Source organism: Haliotis rubra, unplaced genomic scaffold (genome assembly GCF_003918875.1).
Source record: "Haliotis rubra isolate DU_JTF1 unplaced genomic scaffold, ASM391887v1 Scf244, whole genome shotgun sequence".
Classification (NCBI taxonomy): Eukaryota; Metazoa; Mollusca; class Gastropoda; order Lepetellida; family Haliotidae; genus Haliotis; species Haliotis rubra.
The window spans coordinates 643,586-670,311 of NW_025766492.1; the positions used below are offsets into that span (position 1 = coordinate 643,586).

The window sequence follows — 26,726 nt, forward strand, 5'->3', positions numbered from 1 at the left end:
GGGGAGCTTTTGGCAGACCGAGGTCTGTCCACCATCTGACCACCTGAGGAGACATCTGCTCCTGTGGAGCTGCCAATGTCAGACTCATCGATGACCATGTGGTCAGAGTGAGTGCTGTCGATGCTGGGGTGAGAGATATTGGAACTGTCATCAGCTTCTCCGCTCTCTGCTCGCCCTCCGAATCTGCTGCGTGGAAAGTTCCGTGACTCAGGTTCCCTGCTGTGGTCCATCCCTAAGTGGGAGCTGTCCGACACCTGCTGACCCACAAGAAAACTTGCGTAACCTTGAGCCTCATTCTGATCTTTGCTTTGTGAGCTCACCTTGTCTCCATCTCCGCTAACCCCCTCGTCGACGGAACTACCAATGTTTCCCTCACCTTTACTGCTGCCATCGGAGCGGTTCTCCGAGCTGTCCACATGTCCCCGTCTCGGACTCCGTGATAGAGAACTAGATAAAGCCATATAACTACTTGGAGTTTTCCTGATTCCCTCTTCCTCAGGACTATCAGGGAAGTCGTATTCTGACGACTTGGTTTTCTTTTCTGAAGATGAGGCCTTTTGCATATCTGCAGCAGATGAAGGGCGAGGCAGATCTCTGGATGGAGCAGCAAATTTGCCAGGTGGTCTTGTTACACCCCGCTTCTTGGGCTGCTGATAGTGTGGGGTAGCAGCACTTGCATGGCTAGCCTCCGAGGATTCAGCTGCTGAAACAGACACCATTGGTCTCATCCCAGACATTTGACGATCATCTGATTCCTGAGATTGGGCTGGCTGACGGATCAACTTGAGATGAACTGCTGGGGAAAGCTTCTTGCTGCTGTTGAGATGTTCTTCCATCAGGTGGACCGGGTTGGGAGTCGGAAGACCTACTATCCTGATGACCTAGTCGGCTATCTCCTGGCTGCTGACGAGCATCTTGTCGAGTGTCTGGAAGCTGAAGCAGTTGGCGGTTTGACGGCAGAGGCTGGCTGGGTGGCATCTGCTGCTGTTGCTGTGTCACAAGCCGAGAAGCAGCAAGCGAGGGAGACACCGAGGACTCAACAGCATGCTGCTGCTGATTGAGGCGAGACTGAGAAAGTGATGGCACAGAGGACTCTATCTGCTGCTCTGACTGACTGGGACTGGTTTCCTCCAATATAGCTTTCTCTATTCTCCTCCTCATCATAAAGTCCAAGGTGCTGATGTTGAACTCTGTCTTAGCTTTAGTAGCGGGTGTAGTCTCGGATGTAGTGGGGCCCTGGCCACTGCTGTCGGCTGGCTGGTGGTGGGGGTGGTGGCCTGCCAATATAACCAGAACGCTAGATCAGTCAACTTGAAACACAAACACAATGCATATAAGGAACGGAATGTGGCTGGGATCAGTTGGAGTCAACAGTACACCTGTTATGGGTGTCAGCCAGCGAGGTAAAGGGGTAAAGATATTCTAAAAGTTAGCAAAGGGGACCTGTTTAAACATACGATATTCCAACAGCTTAGCAAGAATGACCTGTTTGGGGCTAACCATAACACTAAATATCCTCACATTGAGGGCCTTCGCTGATTTGGAAGGGGCATACTATAACACTACATATCCTTATATTGAAAGGGGCATACAATAACACTATATATCCTGATATATTGAAAGGGCATACCTTAACACTATATATCGTGATATATTTAAGGGGCATACTATAACACTACATATCCTTATATTGAAAGGGCATACAATAACACTATATATCCTGATATATTGAAAGGGCATACCTTAACACTATATATCGTGATATATTTAAGGGGCATACTATAACACTACATATCCTTATATTGAAAGGGGCATACAATAACACTATATATCCTGATATATTGAAAGGGCATACCTTAACACTATATATCGTGATATATTTAAGGGGCATACTATAACACTACATATCCTTATATTGAAAGGGCATACAATAACACTATATATCCTGATATATTGAAAGGGCATACCTTAACACTATATATCGTGATATATTTAAGGGGCATACTATAACACTACATATCCTTATATTGAAAGGGCATACAATAACACTATATATCCTGATATATTGAAAGGGCATACCTTAACACTATATATCCTGATATATTTAAGGGGCATACTATACTATACACTACATATCCTTATATTGAAAGGGCATACAATAACACTATATATCCTGATATATTGAAAGGGCATACCTTAACACTATATATCCTGATATATTAAAGGGGCATACTATTACACTACATATCCTGATATAATTGAAGGGGCATACAATTACAATAACACTATATATCCTGATATATTTAAAGGGCATACAATAACACTATATATCCTGATATATTGAAAGGGCATACCTTAACACTATATATCGTGATATATTTAAGGGGTATACTATTACATTACATATCCTGATATATTAAAGGGCAATAACACTATATATCCTGATATATTGAAAGGGCATACCTTAACAATATATATCGTGATATATTTAAGGGGCATACTATAACACTACATATCCTTATATTGAAAGGGCATACAATAACACTATATATCCTGATATATTGAAAGGGCATACCTTAACACTATATATCGTGATATATTTAAGGGGCATACTATTACATTACATATCCTGATATATTGAAGGGCAATAACACTATATATCCTTATATATTGAAAGGGCATACCTTAACACTATATATATCGTGATATATTTAAGGGGCATACTATAACACTATATATCCTGATATATTGTAGGGCTGTTGTACTATATATCCTAACATATTGTAGGGGCTGTTGTACTGTTGCATTAAATACCCTGATATCCTTACATCAAATGTCTCAACTGGTTGCGGGCTTACCATCACATATACATATCGTGATATAGCATGGTCATGGTATCACACTGAATACCCTGCTGTAGAAAGGGCATGTCCTGCCATAACATATTCTAATTTGGTGTGACCTATCCAACATTGAGCTCCCCTGACAGCCAGCAACTCAAGGTGAATGGGTCAGGACATCAATACATGTTTATACTACGATCTCACTAAATAAGGAAACATAAAACATCCAAAGCTAGCAATTACAGCACCTGTTTCATACTGCAAATATAGGTCATGGCAAAGGCCTACTGCAAAGCTGGCAAGCTCATTCTGGTCAGCGGACCTCTCGCGTGTGGCAATGTGTACAGACTAATACAATATTAGAAATTAAATATTAGCAACGAAATGAATGTGTCACATAGAATTTTTACAGGTTGCAAAATGAACAAACCCAAAACAGATATAAAAAAAGTTTCTGTATGCAATATTTAAACATAATTTTTATGTTCAGTGGCAAGATATTCTGCTGGAGGCGTGAGTGATAGGAGAGGGTGAGTGTGGTTAAAGGCTGTATTTTCAGCAATATTCTAGCTATATCACTGCTTGGGGCAACAGAAATAGGCTGTACTCATGTGGGGACTCTGATCTTTCGAAGTGACGAGATAATACCACTAGGCTACCCCACTGCCCCATATGAGGTAAGTGCTGGACTTGTGAAATCTTATTGATAATGTAACAGTTATTACACCCAGAGGAACAATGCAGATTTCCAATTTTAGATCATAAAAAAATTAACAAACTGACGTCCCATCACTTCAAAACTGGACATTAACTTTAGGTTTTCAAACATCAACCGTTTGCCTCTAGTGGACTAGGAATTAAATTTACGACAATTGTTAACAACAGTCCAGGTTTGTATTTCCTACCGTTGTATGTGACCTATAAACAGTATTGAGTGTTTGCATTCCTGCAGTACTTACGTCAACACAGTGGAGGATGCTATGAGATGATGGAGAGAAGATAGCACTGATGTAGAAGCCATGCACACATTCCCTAAACACCTGCCTGTGTTGTAGTCAGGGGCAGTGTCACATTACAGGCAGTGTCTAGATCTGGCCTTGTTTTATGGTTTGTTTAAGGCATGAGTGAGTGTGTTACTATTTGTTTAAGGCATGAGTGAGTGAGTGTTACTGTTTGTTTAAGGCATGAGTGAGTGTTTCTATTTGTTTAAGGCATGAGTGAGTGAGTGTTACTGTTTGTTTAAGGCATGAGTGAGTGTTACTGTTTGTTTAAGGCATGAGTGAGTGTTACTATTTGTTTAAGGCATGAGTGAGTGTTACTATTTGTTTAAGGCATGAGTGAGTGTTACTGTTTGTTTAAGGCATGAGTGAGTGCATTTGTGCATGAGTGAGTGAGTGTTACTGTTTGTTTAAGGCTATTTGTTTAAGGCATGAGTTTGTTTAAGGTGTGAGTGCAAGATCAGTGTGTTACTGTTTGTTTAAGGCATGACATGATGAGTGAGTGTTACTGTTTGTTTAAGGCATGAGTGAGTGTTTGTTTAAGGCATGAGTGAGTGTTACTGTTTGTTTAAGGCATGATGTTACTGTTTGTTTAAGGCATGAGAGTGAGTGCAAGATCAGTGTGTCACTGTTTGTTTAAGGCATGAGTGAGTGCAAGATCAGTGTGTTACTGTTTGTTTAAGGCATGAGTGAGTGTTACTGTTTGTTTTAGGCATGAGTGAGTGTTACTGTTTGTTTAAGGCATGAGTGAGTGTTACTGTTTGTTTAAGGCATGAGTGAGTGTTACTGTTTGTTTAAGGCATGAGTGAGTGTTACTGTTTGTTTAAGGCATGAGTGAGTGAGTGTTACTATTTGTTTAAGGCATGAGTGAGTGTTACTGTTTGTTTAAGGCATGAGTGAGTGTTACTGTTTGTTTAAGGCATGAGTGAGTGTTACTGTTTGTTTAAGGCATGAGTGAGTGTTACTGTTTGTTTAAGGCATGAGTGAGTGTTACTATTTGTTTAAGGCATGAGTGAGTGAGTGTTACTGTTTGTTTAAGGCATGAGTGAGTGCAAGATCAGTGTGTCACTGTTTGTTTAAGGCATGAGAGTGAGTGCAAGATCAGTGTGTCACTGTTTGTTTAAGGCATGAGAGTGAGTGCAAGATGAGTGAGTCACTGTTTGTTTAAGGCATGAGAGTGAGTGCAAGATCAGTGTGTCACTGTTTGTTTAAGGCATGAGTGAGTGAGGGTTACTGTTTGTTTAAGGTATGAGTGAACGAGCTATATTGAGAGTGAGTGAGTGATTGAGTGAGTGCGAGAGCGAGCTATATTCAAGCTATATCACTGTCGGTAATTAATGAAGTGCAAACAGTTCATTTCTAGAATGATTCATGCTGGTCAGGTAAGATGACACACTTGTACCCAGGTACACTATATAATCATTCGTTACAATGAACTGCTCAAACAAGCATGTATATGGTGCTTGGGTAGTACTGGGAGTCCTAAGTCACGATCTCATATGTGTTAAGGCATGGTTACTATACAGCTATTCTACGTAGCCTAAGTAGCAGATAGACGTAAGGCAATAAAAGATGGAGTGCAGCAGCTGAAGGGCAGGGAGGGGCACCTGTGAGGAGCGTGAGCAGCTGATGACAGGAACACAAGCGGTGGCAGCAGTGAAACATAAACTAGAATAGGGTAGAAAGTTAGAACACCTGCGAATATGTGGCATAGGGCTACCTGGGGTGGGAGAGACAGGCTCTAAGACGACGCTGTCCAGGTGTTGCTGGCCGGGCAGTGATGACGGAGGTGGCTGGGGGGAGCGGGACTGGTCGGAGTGGAGCCCACCCCTCTCCATGCCTTGAGGACTGTTGTGTTTGCTGGGTACCCTCAGGCCCTCACTTTCTACCCCCGAGTGAGGGGAGGGGCATGGCATTGAAGACGAGGACAGAGATTCCTGGTGGCTAGAAGCTTCGATTTCCTGCTGTAAATATAACATAATATCAATCATGCTTCATATGTTACATCTGACGATTTTGATGATTGCATATTCAATAGGCAGCCCTAGTAATTTTGAAAGTTTATGGCTCCCAAACATGCTGAGAATTTGTTAACTTTCATTCACGATTGTTAATGTATTTGATATCAGTGTCTTGAGGGTAAAAGTACTGTTATCCAGATACAGCAGCAGGGAGATAGGTGATGTCTTGTGATTGTCACAGTGGTCAGCAAAGCATTCTGATGCAATTTCATTGTCAGGATCTCAGCAAAGTGATATCTCCAGTGGAATCCAGTTGGGATGAGTGAGTGAGTGAGTGAGTTTGGTTTTAAGCCACTTTTAGCAATATTTCAGCAATATCACGGCGGGGACACCAGAAATGGGCTTCACACATTGTACCCATGTGGGAATCAAACCCTGGTCTCCAGCGTCACGAGCGGACGCTTCAACCACTAGGCTACACCGCCGCCCCCAGTTTGGGATGAAAATATGAATCTTGCAGTCAATAATAACCCTAATTTTACAGGCATGTCTAAGTTTCATACAAGACATTATTTTCACTGTCTCAACCATAGAAATGGCCTCAAACAAACCCCTTAAACTTATTATCAGCTGTGCAACCAAATCTTAGCACCCTACACAAAAAACACCCTGACATTTACCTCATCAAATAATTCTTGGAATTCTGTCAGTAACACAATCACTCTATACACATGGGATTTGTCAACTAAAATGTAATTTTCTGAATAAAATTGATATTTTATACTTATCCTGACTCATGCTCTTTTCGCTTGTCTTCTTCTTGCGAACATAGTGGAACACTTGTATCTCCCTAATTGAAGATCCCTTCAATTTAAAATCACTAATTAGTACTCACCAAGAGTTGCCCCTCTTTGCCTTTTGGCGGGAAAGACGGCGCCACCGTTCCCCACATGCTTCACTATCTCCTGTTTAACGAGCCTAACACTTGAACTTTCTGGGAAATCTAAAAGTGTCATGTGGGGAGGATGGGAGGGCTTACCTCATGAGTCAGGATAAGTATAAAATATCAATTTTATTCAGAAAATTACATATTTTTCCTTATCCTGACTCATGCTCTTTTTGCTTGTAGAATCCGACGGAATCGGAGGTGGGAACAGATACTTTGGATTTTAATTAGTGATTTAAGATGTAATAACCCCCTACGGGAACTTCATAATGGCACTGTAATTAAATTAATTTCTGCTGCTATCATACATAAGTTCTACCAGCTGCCATAGATGGGGGTACTACAATATTAAAATAATATAGAAATAAAGCGACTCCAAAGTGGAGAAGCAACCCAATTGTACAGGTAACACAGGTAACCCAGGTTTAAGACTAAGGTAGGCTTAAGATATACATAACTAGCAAATACTCCGTAGAGTTGTAAGCTTGATAAATACTGATATAGTATATACAGATATAATCTCGTGAGACTATGTCTCATCGTCTATGAGGAACTGTCAACTGCTGTGCGAGGACCAGAGGACCGAAATGGTGAATGCCTGAGGCGTCACTCGGTGGCGATATATCTCTCAGGTAGTGGATAGCAAACACCACCATGTCCGATCTCCAGAAACAGCCCTCCATGATGGTATTCAGCGAGCAATTTCCATGTAGAGCGAGTGTAGAAGCCAGTGCTCTAATTTCAGAAAGTGAGGATTAGATGCTCTTGGAGGTCGAGTCCTATAGTCTTGTAGGCTCGTAGTATGACAGTTCTGATCCATATAGAAATCGGTTGACCTGGCAGTTGTGGCGAGAGTCCCTTGCGCATTTGCATCCGTGTTTTAATCGCATGGATTTTCCGACCTTTGTCTAGGGTGCACAGAGGTAGTCTCGCCACTAGTGAGGATGTGTCACTTTCATGGCTGTGAAACCGATCCTCATGGCGAAATGTATCTTTTTTCTTTTTTTTGTCACGAAGCATCACTACTTTGTCGTCAGACAAGTCGTGAAGAGTTGTGTGAACTGCGTAAAGCTAGTGTGATTGCTTTTCGCTGCTCTGGCAAAATATCCTCTCTTGTTCAAGCATGCTTGATACAGTCCACACGTGTAGCCGGAACACCTCCGGGCTGCCGTGCGCCTGCTTTGTGTGAGGATGTACTAGTAGATTCGTACACTCTGGTAGTTGCAGTAGAAGCAGTCCTAGGTCTTGTATGAGAATAGGAATTCATATTCTCGCTGGTCAAAAGGCGTGCCCCAATTAGTTGTGGGTCTCTCGCCTGACTGATTTCTGCAATACCCTAGGTATTAGAGCTGGTGGAGAAACACGTAAGTGTTTTAGACCTAGGCAGGAGATGCTTCACATGTCCGTTGCCCCTGTGTTATCAGTTGACCCTTGTGGGGAAGAAATCTCTTCAAGGTTCAACCATCTCTTATATGATCTGTTTGAAGATCTCTGAATGTAGCATCCAGTCTGTTGAGAATGGCTGCGTTGGACACGATAGTGTATTGCTAACACATTCTTGGTTCTTGAGAATGTGGCATATTCTGCTGTGGACAGTCAGGTTGACTGTTACGCTGATCAACTGAAAGCAGAGGTCAAGAAGGTTCGCCAACTTTGTTGATCCTTCTGTAACTGTAGACCGTCACTGTGGAGGTGACTGTGTGTACCGTTAGATGAGCATTTAATAAAAAGCTGATCCGATTGGAGTATGGCGTTTATTGCTGCTTTCATTTCCAACCTGTGGAAGTGCAGATTGTCTCTGCTATGGTCCATATCACAGCTGACATATTGTTGTCAAGGTGTGCTCCCACTCCTAGGAGAGATCGTCCCCATAGAGATCGTCTTGTACTGCGACTCTGCTAATTAGGTGCGTCTGCAACCCTCCTCGCGCGACGGAGTTCACCATATATAGATATGGGTTATAATCTGTCCGGATCGTCCGGTTGTACATTCATGAAGACCAGTAGTGGGAGTAGTTATAATTCTCTTTGCATGTCAACAGATTCCGCCACTTTGTAGTAAAAAACGAAGAGAGTAGTGCTTGAGATACAAGAACTTGTATCTATATCCTACGATCTTGACACCCTTACCGTGTCTGTAAGGAAATGAAGCGATGGCCGACTCTGTGACTGCCATCGTTGAAACTTTATGTAAAAATCGCCTGGCTGCCGTGCCCTCGTCTTTAATGATGACAGGGGAGGTCTCTAACCCCATGAAGGCAGCCAAATCACAAAGGTCCAGTCTAACTGGACTGTAATGGAGGCGTTGCTCGCTCGCTGACATGTTGTTGTCACTTGCAACCCATGTCTTGATCTGTGAACTACGTCCGGCCTCTTCGCAGGGCGTTGTCCCTCGTGGTCCAATCAAAACAAAGCATTTTGATTCTGTAGGCTAGCCGCGCTGTGATGTCACCGGTGTAGCAGGAAAAAGATCCTTGTAGAATCTAGTGCCGTCGTTGATATCTGATCAATCGTCGGTCTTGTCCGTAGTTTTCCGAAGTTACACGAGTGACCACGTGTGTCGAAGGTTAAATGGTAAACGCACGAATATTTCGGCGCGTAATATCGATGCTGGGTAGGTTGTTTTCCTGGCTGCTGTGACTCTTACTTCAGTCTTGAAGATAATGCCGTCGTCCTTATACATAGGCTCAATTAAACTTTTACGTTGTCAGCTTGTAGACTGCATACATCAATGAAGCGTCGTAATTGTAGAATTAATGCTGAACTTGTTGTAAATTTTTTCTCAGGGAATCGTTGACGATTATGTATTTTTCTCGCTGTAGCAAGGCTGCTGTTGAATTCCGCCATTGAGAATGTCTGCAGATCTGTACGAAAGTGAAGATCTCTATAAGGCCATGATTCTTCTAATGTAGATATATCAATCTATGTGAATCCCATCCTGGATTCCGTCTGAAGGTCCGAGCTAGTGATGAATTCTGACAAAAGTATCTCTCTTGTACTGTATTACCTATCTTCAGTCTGTGTACCGATGAAGATTTTATCCCTCTAGGATGACGCTACTTTGTGTCCTAGTTGAATAACCTTGACGATCTGCGTGAGTGATCTGCGCGAGTGGTCGAAGCTTTGGTGTGACTGTATGGCTTTGCATGTAGATAATCATCTCAGTAGTCCGGAATTGCCTACCTGGCAATATATCACGAAATGGTGATTCCCATGATGATCTCGCGAAGCGTCGTTGATGCCCTTGATGTAGGTAGTCGGTCTGAAGATCCTTTATTAGGCTCTTCATCTGTTGACAGTCTCTGAAGATAGCCGCCCTTCGCGTAAATTGAAGACTATAATTAGCGCTCTGTTAAAAGTTAAGTACTTCGACGCCTCTGCCTTGTGGATGGCCTGTGCGAATGCCTTCGCGCAGGCTCGGTGATGACATATAGCGTTCTGTTGAGAATGTAAGTACTGCGGCGTTTCTGCGTTGTAGATGGCCTGCGCGAATGCCTTCGCGCAGGCTTGTAGACGGCATGCGGCGTACAGTTGAGAGACGAAGTACTGCGATGTCTCTGCTTCGCTGAAGACCTGTGTGACGACCTGCGTGAAGACCTTCATGGAGACCTGCGCGGAGACCTGTGTGGGGATCTGCGTGGAAATTTGGTGAGGAGATCGACGTGGTGAATAGTCCGACGAACTGTGCCTGTAGGGTGACCTGTGCTTTCGCGAAGGTCCTGGTGAATCCCTCGACGATATATAGGACAAAGTTGTCTTGTATACTGTAGCTAACGTCCTTCGCGAAGGCTCATCTACGTCCGCACTTGGGGAGTGGTGACTGGTCCTTCGCGAACGCCTTCGCGAATGCCTTCGCGAACGCTGGTTGTCCAATTCTGTATCCTGCGTTGGAACCTTCGCGAAGGCTCGGGACCTCGTTGTGGGCTGTGACTTCTTCTCCAGGCCGTAACGCTGATCATCTTCTGCATAAAGTCCCCCGGTTTGAAGGTCTGCGGTGGTAGTAGCGCTGCCCTTTCTGCGTTGATAGCGACGTGGTCCACAGGACGCTCATCTGTTGTCATCGTAGATACCTCGGGTACCGTGGAGATCTGCGCTGAAGTCACCAAAGGTGACTGGTCGTTACTTGTGATGAACCTCTGGGAAGATGATCGGTTGATCATCGGAGAGTCCCTGTACCGTCAACGGAACAATCTCGGCAGAGAAAGTTCTTGTAGTCTGCGCAGACGTCCTCGTAGAGTTGTCGTCATCTAAGGGGTGTGTAGCCTTCTCTGGGTAGAGGATGGTGTCTATACATCGTCTGCCGAAGTTGTAGAAGCTGCCCTATCTGCGTTGGTGGCGACGGGACCCATGGGAAGATCATCAGTCATCAGCGTTGATACATCGAGCTGATTGTGGATCTGCGCTGACATCACTGTAGCTGATACCGGTCGTTTCTTGTGATGAACATCGGGAATGATGAGCGGCTGCTCATCATACAGGCCCTGTTCTGCGACGGGAACAATCTCGGCCGAGGAAGTTCGTGCGGTCTGCGCTGGCTTCCCCTTGGTGGTAGACGCTGCCCTGGGGGTGCGGATTCTGCGCTGAAATGTAGATGCCCTCTTAGTCTAGACTGCGACGACGGGATGTCTGGTGATGCAGATCGCTTCTTGGAGACGGCGGACTGCATCCCACGCCTCTCCTCCAAGAGTACTCCAGCTGAACACCAGACGGGAGGGGGTCATCCGACAGCAGTTGACTTGAGAGGGATTCAGCCGCATATCCATGCCTGACCTATCTGCTGTGCGTCACAAGACGCAAAGTAAATATTTGTTAAATGCAGAATTATAAATTTTTATTGCAAAAACTGCAACCTGAACTGAAAGAACATGGTACAGTACGGCTAGGGCATATTAAATGCGGATCAGCAGCAGAAAAACGTAACTTGCAAACAGTACAGATTTTTTCATGAACGTAACCTACTGAACAAACACGGAATACACTGCGAATAAACAGCAGTAAATACAAATAATTATCAAAACATATTGTTGAAGGATACTAGGTAAACCTCTATAAGGGACTTTTTAGAGGTAATTAAGTAAAATTAATCAAAGGATATAGTGCCGTAGGGAGACACAGGCGCTCTCACATCCTGCTCACTGGGAAGGAGAGAGTGGAGCATGTGGGGAACGGTGGCACCGTCTTTCCCGCCAAAAGGCAAAGAGGGGCAACTCTTGGTGAGTACTAATTAGTGATTTTAAATTGAAGGGAGCTTCAATTAGGGAGATACAAGTGTTCCACTATGTTCGCAAGAAGAAGAAGACAAGCAAAAAGAGCATGAGTCAGGATAAGGAAAAATCATGGATATTGTAATCATGGCAACATGCATGCCTTAAACACTGTAATGACATTATGTTGCCATGGCTACTGTGCCCACCTGCTGCTGTACCCTCTTCTTCCACTTGGCGTGGTAGACTTGTTCATAGTGGGGGTTGCTTGCAGAGTAACTTCGGGGCCGCTGGGGGTCAGATGAGGAACCCACCTCAGACGGGGACGTCCGAGACACTGGGGGCGTCAGGCTTGTCATTAAAGACGGGTGTGGCTCAGCTATCAAAGATGGGGTGGAGGACACTGGTTGTCCTGTGGCTGGAAGATAAGTAGCTGAGTCAGCAATATCAAATCCATATCTGTACAGTCTATATACAAATAGTTGTCAGCAATATTACAGTTTTATCCATGAGACCAGATAACTATCAGTTAGTTTTCAGCAATATTAAGCTTATACTTTGTCACCCTAAAACCTCAGTCATATTTGATAACAGCTTATTATTTGCTTGCTTGATGTTTAACACCTTACGATGTTACGACTTACAAGTTACACTGTTAGGGTATGACATAATACAGTCACAGGTCCTGAGCAAATGATCCATCCAGTCACCGTCTACACCCAGCAGAGGTTGCTGTACAACATGCATGGTATCTACAGAGATGACTTACTTCCACTACTGTTGATTTGGCTGAGGAGACTCGCACCTTTGTTCTGTCCCAACCTTTTGCTGTGGTAGTCGTTGGTAATGATTGCATCGATGTGTTCCCCTAGAGTTATGGCCTTAGATGAAGATCCTGAGCTCTGACCCCCAGAATGACTGGTCTGACCATGACCTTGAGACTGTGAAGAAGCTTGCCCATGACCCTGAGAGTGGGGAGGTCCAGGATGACCTTGACCTTGACCTTGATGCTGCATCTGATTCTGACTTTGACTAAATTGAAGGAGCCTGGGCCTGGGCCTGGGCCTGAGCCTGAGCCTGAGCCTGAGCCTGAGCCTGGCCTGAGCTTGTGCTTGTGCTTGTGCTTGTGCGTGAGCTTGTGCTTGTGCTTGTGCTTGAGCGTACTGTTGATTTGCCTGCTGTGCTGCATGGAACTGACGTAATGCATTGGGGCCAGGGATATGTCCAATATGAGGGCCATTCCCTTCCCGGTCCAACTGTCTTGAAGCCATGGCTGAAATAATTTGTTGTCCAGAATGAGCCAAACTTTGTCTTTCTGCTTCCATCTCAGATCGTGACTGCACTTGGGGATCACTGTGGTACTTGCGAGGTGGCTTGTACTGTCCTTGAAGACCAGGATCCGAAGTGTCCATACTCTGAGGTGGTTTGTTCATCTCTGGCTGTCTACTCATCGGTGGTGTTGTCCCAGCAGCTGGTCTGCGCTCATTCTTTTTCTCTTCCGGATTCGCATGATGGATCTCGTGGGTGATGATTGCATCAATCAGAGTCGCTGCTGTCAGACTTCTTGCAGCAGTGCTGGTAGATGTCGGCTGGGTAACTGTGTGGGCCACAGCAGAGTCTTTCTGGAAGGCCGAAAGGATCATTGCTGATCCTGGTAGGTCTCCTGTCATTTGACGGATATAGTTTGGATCTGTCATTTGTCTCTGAGGAGTGGAGTCTGAGGATGATTGTACTTCCGCCTGCCTGGGTTCTCTGTCCACATACATTGGTTCATCTCTGTCCCTGACATCCCTGACGTCTGGTTTAGCGTACATCATCCCCGACTCATGTACCATGCGTCCATCTCTCGGATACATCTGTGCCTCTGGCATCCTCTCATGCTCCCTCCGGCCATGTTCTGGCATCTGTCGGGCATCATACGCTCGGGGCTTCTGAGCATGCTCCTCTCGCTGCTGGAGCTGGTTCCAAGGACCAGACATGCCCATCCTCTCCTCCTTCTGCTGGTCTGGGTACCGATACTGCATCTGTTGACTCGGCGATAGACGAGGTCGGCTGTTTGGGTCTCTTACCATCAACATGGTGTGCGACATCTGTGCCTCAGCATGCCTCTGCTCTGCTTGTCTGGGAGACATAGCCTGTCGCTGGACGCTTGTGCTGTCGGGTCCGCTGCTTTGCTGCTCAATTCGGGAGGACATCATCTCTGACATGTGGGGTGGCTTGCCAGTGCCCATGACAATGCTAGGTCTCTGTGGGTGGTGCTGGTCCAAGGGAAGGGTGGATGCTGTGGATGAGGGGATGTGATGTACATGGGGGCGGCCCCACATTCCTTTTTCATCCCTCGGTGATGGTGTTGCGCGCGGAGGTAAAGGTGATGTCTTTCCTTGAGCTCGGTCAGCAGAGGAAGCTGGAATCTGAGCTGGATTAACATAAACAACTGTGTTGCGCGTGCACAGGAAAGATAGCTTGCATCCTTGGGTCCATGCTTCGAGGATCAACATTTCCAGGGAAGTTTCTAGGTGCATTTTCTCTTCCTCTAGGAGACAAACGTCCATCTTTTTCCTGCGCAGCTGGTGACCTTCGAGGCATCTGCTTGGCAGTCATATAGTCACTCATTATTGTTTGCTTGGAACTGCTGTAGGGCTGCTCTGGATATTGATACTGGTAGTACTGTGGCTTAGATACCTCCCCTCTCTCATAGCCTCCAGGCACAGGGGGTCTGTAGGGACCCTCATACATGGGATGACCCCTGCCCATAGATCCAGGGTCAATCATGCCTGGCATCCTCGGCATCCCCTCAGGTGGCATCCCTCTCCCGACACCCCCTTCACGGTTCATGGGGGTACCTTTAGTGATCGACCCTTCCATTCGCTGTGCAGCAGATGGTGGTGTTGGCTGCCGTGATACTCCTTCCATTCTCCTTCCGATAGGGCTTGTAGTCATGGGGTGACCCACAGGGGAGGGAGTGGAGTGGTGACTGACCGGCGTGCCATGGGTGATGGACCCTGGGGGTATCATCAGATGAGGCCCCCCTTGGGGTGAGCGGGTCAGTTTTGGGGAGGTCTTGGCAGAGTTGTTAATCAGTGGTGGAGGAGGTGGGATTCTGGAAGCTGGTGATCTCACAGATTCAGGTCCATAAGGGGAACTACACTGTGGGGGTATGCCACCTCGTACTGCCGGAGACAACGACCGGCCATGTTCTGGAGGATACAAAGATGGGGATTTGTCTCTCATTTCTGGCTGTCTTCCTCGACTTGCATCAGACTGGTGCACAGATGGAGTCCCATGGTGTGAATGGGCCGGTGGTGGCACAACCATCTGACTGGGAACCCTTTCAGCTGCTCTTGTGTAGGAGTCAAATGTGCGTTGTCTATGAGGATCAAAGTCACGAGGGTCTCCTTTATAGCCATGAGGTCCTTTGTCTGTGAAATCTAGAGGCCTCCTTGACAAGTCTGTAGCATCCTTGGACTCCCTGTGATCATGTGGCCCTTCTCTCTCCATGTGTCTGGCCATGCTGTACGGGGCATGGAGCGCGAGTCACCCTGCATGGGGGGCATGATTGGCTCTCGCTTCTCTTTACGCAGATCCTGGGGCATCCCCGAGTTCGACATTTGTGCAGCTGGTGGTCTCTGGTTCGGGTCTGAAGATGGTGGTCCTGCAATAAGAAAATAAAGAGTTATTAACCACATTTGGTTTCTATAGGCAACATTTTATGGCATTACAGTGAAAACAAATATGATTGTGTCTCTACGTTAAGTCAGTAGTTGGTGTTCCGGAGGTTATAGGAGGTCAACAATTTACGCTAGTTAAGACATACACTGCTACAAAAAGAAAGCATGACCAATGATTCTGAATGTTTAACAATGTCATCACTTTCTCTGACTTTAAAGCAATCACTTTCTCTGACATTAAAGTCTGTTTTCTGGTCACTGAAGATGGTGGTCTTTGATAAAAACACACAAGTAACCACAATTCTTGTAACGTAAGTGAGAGGCAACCACAGCTGCTGACCAGCAAGATAATCAACTCACTGCTCCTGTCCTGCATTTGGTCAGAGTATCTTTCACTGGGCTGTCCAAGGTTCCTCTCGATGGCTGAGTGGATCAAGTCTCGGACACATGCCGGCTTCATTGGTTTCTTATCCATGACAAACTGCTGGGGGTGGGGTGAGATGGCACTGCGACTCCCCTCAGAGTGTGTGCTGGGGGGACGTGGTGAGAGGCGGATGTCTGGAGCCATCAGGTGGCTTGGGAAGGGAGAAGCTGACTTGCTGGCATTGGAGAAATCAATGACATTCTGATCTCTCTGACTTGGATGCCCTTCTGGTCGGAGGTTTGCCCCTGGGTTTGGTGTTGAATGTTGTGGTTGTTCTCGTGGGGCAGGGATTGGGCTGGCACTCAGTGAGATGGGAGGAGGCTGACTGATGGGAGTGCCAGTGTTTGAGCGGGGTCGTGGGCTGTGAGACTTCAGGTCATTCGATTCTGCTGCAATAACACATTGATTAGACACAAGTAGCAATCAAGCCTTATTGATAAAGTTTGATCTCCTCATTTCTTCTTTTGATAAAGATACTGAGACAATTTAAACTGTTTACATATACATATCATTCATAATCAGAGTATCCCAAACTTACATAAACATCTGTCTCAAAAGTCATCCAGTATATGGACAAAACTAAAATATGCACACTGAAGCTCTTGATGAAATAAGCCAATCAAACATGTCACAAATTCAACAGGAAATTCATAATGCTTGGCCATCAAGTTTGTGTTATTGCTCCTGACTGATAAAAAGTGTCTAACATTCAAGGTCTTTCTTAGCTGCTACAGTCATATAAGGGCTGGCTAAAATGGTGAGGTGAGGTGAGGTGAAATTGAGTTTAACGTCGTGCTTGAGAATATTTCGCTCATATGACGACGTGCATGCGTGTGTATGTGTATGTGTATGTGCGGCTGCTTGTACTAGCCCAGACTTAAGCTGGTTTTATAGTGCTAGCTCACTGAGATACCATGCCGCAGTGAAGCATGAATACCCAACTCAGACACAGTATACTGACTCAGAGCCGACCAGTCCTTGTTGTACCCATTAATGCCGAGCGCCAGGCAGGGACCAACAAGTACCATATTTTAACGTCTTTTGGTATGACGCGGTCGGGGATCGAACCCGCGACCTTCCGCTCTCCGGGCTCTCCGCTCTAACCACTACACCACGGAGGCGGGTCGCTGGCTAAAATGAGTTATAATCATAACAAATATTGTCGATGGGAAAAACTATTTATGATTACCGACATGAAAATTGTGTCTTTGATAATATTTCACAAAGTTACATCTTTATTCACGGGCCACTTCTAAACTATGTGACCGCCTCGTGGTGTAGTGGTTAGAGCGTCTGCCTGAAGAGTGGGTTCGATCCTCAGCCTCGTCACACCAAAAGACGTTACAATATGGTACTTATTGGTCCCTTCCTGGCGCTCAGCATTAATAGGTACAAGGACTGGTCGGCTCAGGAGTCAGTTTAATGGGTCTGAGAGGGGTATTCATGCTCAACTGTGGCATGGTATCTCAGTGAACTAGCACTATAAAACTTAAGTCTGGGCTAGTACAAGCATATGCACGTTGTCATATGAGCGAAATAATCTTAACCCCATTTCACCTCACCTCACCTCTACACTATGTTCAGAATGTTGTTGGTAATCTATGTTTAAATGTGAAAACTTTCCTCAGTGACCTGAAATATGCTGATTCTTTATTGTTGCTCAAATACACTTATCCGAGATCTATTAATAACTGCCTGGTATTTCGGTAAATTACCAATATCTATGACCCGTATTGAGATAGCCAGCCCTTGTAGCCATTCAATTCTTTCTCAAACTAAAAACGGTTATGTTGACTCACCCGTTGGTTGGCTGACTGGCCTTGGTGGTGGTGGTGGGGCTACATGTGGGGGTGGTTCTGGGTGGGGATGGTGTGATATGGCCCCTGCCCCAGGTCCTGGCCCTGGCCCCTCATCAGCACTCATTGTGGCACTGCTGTCATTGTCAGGGATGCTTCTGAGGCTGCCCTGGCTGGCGCTCAGTGTCTTGTTACGGGACAGATTCTCCTGCGTCAGGCTGAGGGTGGGCCCTGGTGGGTCCATCTCAGTCTCCCTTGGGGGCTGGATCGGATCCATCTTTGGAACAGAATCCTCACCTATGAAAAGTAAGGTACAAATTAACACCAAAAACCAAAACCAAGGTCGATTTACACAAAACAGCAGCAGTGCTCAGACAACTGTAAAATTGTCAATATTATTTATTATTATGGGGAAATTTTAACACATCACTTCAATATTCTGTCTATATGACAGCCACTATCTGTATGTTAACCTGTGATCACCAAATGCCCCCGTCCTTTTCGGGAATGCTGTTCTTATACTTGCTGATGACATGATTCATCTCGTGACTCACCATCGTCGATGGGCAGCGTTGTAGGACTTGGGGCACTGGCAGTGTCAGAGTCATCATCTGCACCATTGTCTTCATCGCTGGACAGCATCTCTGCATCCGAGGCTGCTGTTACTGTCGATGCCACACTTTCAGAAATAGATGTTGTCCTCTTGTCAGCCTGCTCAAGGTGAATTAATAATCATTATTCTGAACCTCTCAACTACAAACATTGAATAAGTGAAAGACTTTCAAAGTGACTTTGTAATCTGATTCAGTCATGACATGATTTATCAAGAATTAGTCAGAACATTCGCTATTTTGAACCATGTTTCATAATCCTCTGATGATGACCTTATACAGTCAACAAAAGAATGATGGGAAGGGAAAGCTCACCTTATATGGTCAACAAAATTTAATACAATCAAGATCCTGCCTTTGAGATGTTGTACACTAAGTTTCTTCAGTTTTCATTCAAAATTACTCCAAGTTACAGTATATACAAGTATACTTGATGTACAGTTCAATCCAGTCACATAAGACTGACTGAGTGAGTGAGTGACTGATGGAAAATGTCTGGATCAGACAGTACAGTGATTTCTACAAGCGAGTGGGCTATCAAGACAGGCATTCAACCAAAGTGAGTGAGTTTAATTTGACGCCGCTTTTAGCAATATTCCAGTAATATCACAACGGGGTAACCAGAAATGGGCTTCACACATTGTACCAATGTGGGGAATCGAACCCAGGTCTTTGGCATGACGAGCAAACGCTTTAACCACTAGGCTACCCCCAGTCATATAAGACATGTCAGAAACATTTGTCAAGGTTAAATGGGAGGAGTATCAAGTCTAACATCTGTAATAATTGTGTGGTTGAGAAAGCGGTGTCTGGCCTGTTCATGGGTACAACTGAAGGCCTCACCTTGTCCTTGTGTTCCTGGAGAATGGCCTCCAAGTTGAATTTCTTCTTGTAGTTGAAGTAAAAGTTCTTGCACTGTGCCTCAGTCTTGGTCCCCACCATCCCGGCTATAGCAGACCAGTCTCGACCGTGCTCCCTCAGACCTGAACACAAGGCAGATCATGACTACTAGGCAACACTGAGTGAGTGAGTACGGCTTTGGTGTACGGACATTTCCCCATCAGGACAATTCCCCACTAGGACAATCAGGGCTCGATTTAGTGCTTTATTACTTGCACTGGTGCAACCCAATTTTACAAAGTGCAACCTAGTTATGAGTCTAACTTGCGCCAGGTGCAAGTCAATTTTGGAGTGGGTAAACTTCTGAATAAAACATCTAAATAATTCAATGGCATATTTCTGATATTACATATTGCAATAAAACAGTGCAACTGGAATTTGACTGGTGCAACTAGGTTTTTATCTTAGGTTGCACCTGGTGCAAGTGGGTTAACATATCTTAATTCGAGCCCTGACAATTCCCCCACATGACAATTCCCCATCTTGACATTTCCCCACACCTGTTTTGTAACCAGTAGGACAATTCCCCACACCCATCACAAATAATGAACAAACACAAGCTGAGATTATATATATATTGTATTGAACAAACACAAGCTGAGACTGTATATATATTGTATTGAACAAACACAAGCTGAGATTGTATATATTTTATTGTAAATCTCATTTTATCTTGGAGTCATTCCTGCTTGACAACGGTACAAGAATCTGTATCGAAACGTCGCACTCTACGCCGTTTTTAGCAATATTCCAGCAATATCATGGCAGGAGACAGCAGAAGTGGGCTTCACATATTGTTCCCATGTCAAGAATCGAACCTTTGGCATGATGAGCCAACTGTTTTTATTTGACCAGGCAACAGGTACACACTGGGAACTGAGCCAGAGCCAGGTGTGCGAGAAGGATGGAGACGACACAGACAGATAAATGAATCAATAACTTTGACGGCACTTGTGCACGTACATACACCTGGCTGTTCCTCTCTTCGCACTCCTCCTTCATAACACTGACTGCCAAGCAATATTCCAGTGAACTGTGTCAATACGCTTTTTAATGATAGTATATTTAAAATAAAATGTAATTCTTTGATTAAAATTGATATTTTATACTTATCCTGACTCATGCTTAATTGCTTGTCTCCTTCTTCTTGAGAATGATTGTGGAACACTTCAATCCCCTTTTGAAGCTCCCTTCAAAAAAGCGGACGTAAATCACTCACCCAGTGCTATCTCCCTTTAGCTGTTTTGGCGGGAAGCTGCGTCACATGACCCCCACATAGTTTCACTCTCTCTGAATTATGTTCCACTATCATTCGCAAGAAGAAGGAGACAAGCAATTAAGCATGAGTCAGGATAAGGAAAAATTCACCTTTTTTATTTTTAGGAAATAAATTCTGCAAAATAGTTTCGAGTTATATTGCAATTCATCGGTCCGTTTTTGAGCCAAATGGTCTGTAGTGGGGTTGGACTCGAAGCACGTCACATGAAACATATTTGTTTTCTGGAACCGGCTTCAGCTGCACACATAGTCAGGGTTGATATCGGCACACATGGATAACAACTCACCATTCTTGGCTACCTCCATCTCCTCCTCCGTCCACCGCGAGGTCTCTACAACTTCTACAACCGAGATATTCACTTTAAGAAGAATAAAAGCTTCATCTTGTTAATCATTACACAGCTGTCACCTGTGACAGATATTTGCTTCTCAAGTTACCAGTCAAAATTATAAATGAAAAGCAAGAACAGTCCTTCTAAATGCTCCTCATAATCTCAGACATCTCGCTTGTTTGTATGTTGTTGAATGCCTCACTCAGCTATGTTCCAGCTATGTAATGGCGGTCTGTAAATAATCAAGTCTGGACCAGACAATCCAGTGATCATCATCATGAGCATCATTCCATCAATCGCAAATGGGATACGTTGACATGTGTCAACCACCCAATCCTGTTATTCACCTCTTACAACAAGCATGAGTTAGAGAGTGAGTGAGTTGGGTTTAACGCTGCTTCTAGCAATATTCCAGCTATATCACGGCGGGGAACACCAGAAATGGGCTTCACACATTGTGCCCATGTGGGGAATCGAACCCTGGTCTTCGGCGTGACGAGCGAACGCTGTAACCACCAGGCTACCCCACCGCCCCATGAGTTACAGAAGACCAAGTCTAACCCGGATCTTGACAGGTTCACAGAAATCATATTAAAATATTATCAGAATTTCAAAAGAACACCAACAGGATAATTTTTACAGTTGATCTACAAGTTGTTTGATATATATTCTAGTGTTATGAACAGCTAAAGCTATCACTGTGGAGTGTTAGTATTCCTCACCGTCCATGTTTTCTGGGACCAGTGCTACTATCGGCTCATTTGTGTGTGGGTTGGTGCCGAGCTTACGCGCTATCCGATTGAAGCAGGCAGAACAGCACTTGCTTATCTCATCTGTCAGTTCTGTAACATATTTCCAGTCAGTCACCCCAAGTAATCTTGTTTCATCCAGACATGTGATTTCTATTTGCCCATGATAAAATCTGAAATCTTTACTTTCCTCAAGCCAGAGAAAGCATTTCCTATTGATTACCCTGCAAAACTAGCTTGTTGGTAGGTACTTTGTAGATTGGAAATAAAGAAAAGTATCACAGTTCAAATAAAAATAAATACAATATAAAAAAATATTTAAAAAAATTGTATTTTCATGCTTCTGTTTTATGCATTGTATATAACTACAGCAATGATGACACAAAAATATCTATATTAGTCTTATTATTATTGCCAACACTTCACACACAATTTGTAATGATGTCCATACACCTAGGACAGTGCATACACACATGCCATCACAAACACGCACACATACCTGTGACAGTAGAAACCCACAACTGTGATAGCACACACACGTACCTGTGATAATACACACCTCCACATCTGTAATAATTCACACACACCCACCTGACAGTACACACATATATCTGTGATAGTACACCCACCAACACCTGTAATAATACACACACCCACATCTGTGACAGTACACACACGTACCTGTAATAGCACACACACATACCTGTGATAATACACACCTCCACACCTGTAATAATTCACACACCCACACCTGACAGTACACACATATACCTGTGATAGTACACCCACCAACACCTGTAATAATACACACACACCACCTGTGATGATAGTACACCCACACCTGTGACAACACCCACATCTGTGATAATACCCACACCCACACCTGTGACAGTACACACATATACCTGTGATAGTACACCCACCCACACCTGTGATAGTACCCACACCTGTGACAACACACACACACCTGTGACAACACACACACACCTGTGACAACACACACACACCTGTGACAACACACACACACCTGTGACAATCTATGCATGTCTAAGACCAGTGGCAACTTACGCATCTCCTTAATGATTGGCTCCTTCACTTCAGCAGTCAGTTCACTCCATTTGGCTGGCAGAGGGCGCAGGCGCTTCACTTTACGCTTGGGCGTCTTACATGTAGGCACCGGACATCTGGAAAAAAAACCCATTCCAAATACAGAGATTCCTTTGTCAATGCCTCGCCAACAAGCCTGGGCCCCCTTTCACAAAGCTCTTATAGTGCTATGACTATCGTAAGTCAATGTTACAGTATAGGAAGTACAAATGCTATGAGAAAAGTTATGAGATCTTAGTCTTACGAGAACTTTGTGAAATGGGGCCCTGGTCTGAGTTTTGAAGCTCAAAATTTCACCATTATGTTTGTTCACATTTACTCAAAGGGTTGAAAATTATATTTTTTTAATTAGTCTCAAAATTGCTCCGCACATCTGCCATTTACATAAAGGAAAAAGCAGGATCAAACCCTGATAATTTAGTCACATTAAGGCATCCAACCAACCCAGGTATTTACACCAGGAGTGGCACCATGGAAGAGCATTATAGAATACGTAGACTCACTGTGTGTATCTGCGGCGGACAGAGCGACACCTGCAGCTGCTGCACACCCGCATCTCGGGCTTCACCTCGCTTTCTAACATCCCATAATTCTCACAGTTGCTGCGGGTGAGAGGTCTGCTCATACCGAAGTGTTCCAGCTGGACCTTGCATACCGCACACTGGTGAACCCCTCCTGGAAACAGTTTACCTATATTAACTACTGAAGATAGAGATTTTGTCTGGGTTACATCTTCTTTTTATTCTTGAGTACAACGTTTCAGGGCTTGTTCTGGCCCCATCATCAAGTAAAACTGAACTGTTCATCAAATAGCATCTTCTAAAATGCCAATCAAGCATCTATATTAACTACTGACTGAGTGAATGGGTTACTTTGGTTACGAACAGCTTTCTACAGTATTATCACAGTATCTCAGCTGGCATGGAGGAAAGCCTGGAATAGTGAAGGTCATTTCTGTTTCAGTTAACCAACAATGGGGACCGTTCATAATTTATGGTGGGGGAAGGGGGTGATGATGAGAGAGGAGGGAAGCAATTCAATTTTGTACATAAGAATATTTAAAATAGTTGCTTAAGAGATACATGAGGGAGTGGGGGTGGGGCGAGGGTCATTGATTTTGTACATGACATGCAGAGGCGTCACTAACTTGGCACATGAATTTTAGGGGGTGGGGGTGGTGTGTTTGTCATTCATATTATACATGCTTCTCAATAAAAAACATCATCACACCACTGACTGAGTGAATGGGTTACTTTGGTTATCGAACAGCTTTATACAGCATTATCCAATCTTGGCAAGGGATGAAAGTCTGGAATGGTGAAGGTCTTTACCACTTTGGTTAAAACATCTATATGGAAGAATATTATAAGTAGTTAAGCACCATTCAATTCGTGCCATGACAAATTAACTACAGAACATGGACGACAAGAGAAGTGTTCATTCATTGTTATAGAATCCTGCATTCTGCAACAGAGGGATGAGAATGAAGTTCTGAGAGGGGTTTAGCATCTATCGGATTTAGACGATTCACAAAATGACCCTTTGCCTTATGAAATTCCCGGAATTCCTCGGAAAATTCTCATCCCTGGCAATACTTGAGCTCCATAACTAGACAATCCACTGATTGATGCTGTGAGAAACAATACCAGCCATCAGAGTACTGACAAAACGCTCTTCACACATTGCAGCATTGTCAGGAATCGAACCTGGGTCTTGGGTGTGAAGATGAACAACGATCTCTGCATTGTTGTTCATGAAGATAAAGTAAAGACAGCTGTCTTAAAACATACCTTCACCCTCTGTGGTTGCCACGGTAACTTCATCTTCAGATGACTCTTCCTCTGCCTCCTTCTCATCTTCCTTCTTGGCACTGTTGGGGAAAACCGAAACAGGGATTCATAAAAAATAACAACTCAATCATGAGTAATGAATTACTCTCCGCAACATTTCTGTGGTGGAGCCCATTAACATCGGGTGCTGACAAAACAAGGATGACAATTTGTGCGAATCAATTAAACCCATAGCATGGTTAGGCATTTCTTTGTTAGTAGTGCCAACCCAAACAAAACCATTCAAACGTTTTGAAACAGTTCCACGTACATGTGAGGTGAGGTGAAATTGGGTTTAACATCATGCTTGAGAATATTTCGCTCATAGGACGACGTGCATGCGTGTGTATGTGTATGTGCGGCTGCTTGTACTAGCCCAGACTTAACCTGGTTTTATAGTGCTAGCCCACTGAGATACCATGCCGCAGTGAAGCAAGAATACCCCACTTAGACACATTATACTGACTCCGAGCCGACAAGTTCTTGTTGTACCCATAATGCCGAGAGCCAGGCAGGGACCAACAAGTACCATATTTTAACGTCTTTTGGTATGACGCGGTCGGGGATCGAACCAGCGACCCTCCGCTCTCCGGGCAGACGCTTTAAAGAACCAATAAACTTTGTTTTTTGTTACTCTTTTAACCATTACATATGAAAGATCTGTGGTTAGTCTTATGCGGAACACCAAATTTATTCTTTAAAAACTTGTGGTTAATTAATACCGAGCGATTAAAAGTGGCCAAAAAGTCGCCTGCTTCCCTCGCCCAGCGAAACCACAGACAGGTTACGTAACTCTGTCGCCAGAGCACTGGAGTGACGTCATATGAGGAACGATTTTCAGTTAGTTGTATAGAAAATGTGTAGCACGCTCATCATTTTGATGATTTCTCGACATCAACGGCGACATGCGGAACGTTGCTTTGTCGTCAATTACTCCTAGGGTCGGGCGATGGTGTCACCATGCACAGATTTCCACAGGACCCCGCAGTTCGTGCTAAATGGGTTATGTTTGTGAGTGCTAAGCTTTAGCGTTGTGGAAGCCTGAAACGATATCTTACTTGTGTTCAGATCGCTTCACGGAAGTTAAAGAATCAAAACTACATACTAGTTGTAGTAAAATATGCATATGATTGATGACCATAAAGATTTTCTATGACACAACTTGTAACATAACGATTTCTTCCTCGAAGTGAGGTTGTGGTCAAGTAACAATAATATTGTAAGTAGTATTATATTGACACCCACCTCGCTGCCAGGAGAGAAATTGTTATGTTATATCGCTGTGTCATGCAAGATCCTATTGGCCATCAATAAAATACATATTTTACTGCCAGTAGAAAGTAGTTTTGATTTTTAACTTTCGGTGAAAACAAACCTAAATACCATTTATCCTGAGACTGGCGGATGTTCCCGACAGGCCGCCATTTTAAAAATAAAAAATCTGTTAGAATTAATGAGATTATAGTTTGTTTTCATCAAGTTAGAAAATCAAGACTACTATCTACTAAGTAGTTAAATATGTATTGGAATCATAACCAACCGGATTTTGCATGACACAACTTATAACATAACGATTTCTTCCACGAGGCGAGGTGGGGGTCAAGTCACAATACTGCGCGATAAATTTCTTGCTACATTCCCATGGTTAATGTTCACTCACCAGTATGTAGATACTAGTCAATGTGCGTCTTTATATTTGGTCTTATAATCCTAATTATTTTATTATCATACTTGTATCCATTTTGAAACTAAATAAAAAGCAGACGATCTGCTGATACTTATAGTGAATTTATAACAGAACTGTAATATCTAGACATTTTATAGTTTGTCAATGTGAATCATAATTCGCACACACACCCTAGTGCATGTTGTCTGTCTCATTACACTTCACGGCGAAAACAATGATTCTGTTGAATGCTACGACAAATGAATAAAAACAAAATGCAAATATTAAAATTAAAACAGATTAAAAGTTATAGGAACAATATCAGGCCATTACCTTGTTCGGGGAATGTATCCATCAATATCCACAAAACTGTTCCAAATGATGTGTCTTTTAACAGTTTAATATACGAAAAAGT

The 26,726-nt window shown here is 44.1% G+C and overlaps 1 protein-coding gene and 1 long non-coding RNA gene across 2 annotated transcripts in view; one reads left to right on the plus strand and one right to left on the minus strand.

Moving 5' to 3' along the window:
• Positions 1–605: 605 nt before the first annotated feature.
• The window catches only part of LOC124278997, a 125,675-nt gene continuing 99,554 nt past the window's right edge, over positions 606–26,726 (minus strand). The window contains 15 exon segments of the mRNA XM_046714793.1: positions 606–1,277; positions 5,562–5,805; positions 12,161–12,369; positions 12,721–14,456; positions 14,458–15,458; positions 15,461–15,603; positions 15,980–16,432; positions 17,843–18,136; positions 18,394–18,550; positions 19,294–19,433; positions 20,916–20,969; positions 21,683–21,802; positions 22,778–22,893; positions 23,320–23,491; positions 24,607–24,686. Coding sequence (XP_046570749.1) covers positions 745–1,277; positions 5,562–5,805; positions 12,161–12,369; positions 12,721–14,456; positions 14,458–15,458; positions 15,461–15,603; positions 15,980–16,432; positions 17,843–18,136; positions 18,394–18,550; positions 19,294–19,433; positions 20,916–20,969; positions 21,683–21,802; positions 22,778–22,893; positions 23,320–23,491; positions 24,607–24,686 — 5,452 coding nt within the window. The 3' untranslated portion in view covers positions 606–744.
• LOC124278998 lies at positions 4,164–4,585 on the plus strand. The gene is made up of 3 exons (XR_006899262.1): positions 4,164–4,221; positions 4,257–4,276; positions 4,500–4,585. It is a non-coding gene; the product is annotated as an uncharacterized LOC124278998 (long non-coding RNA).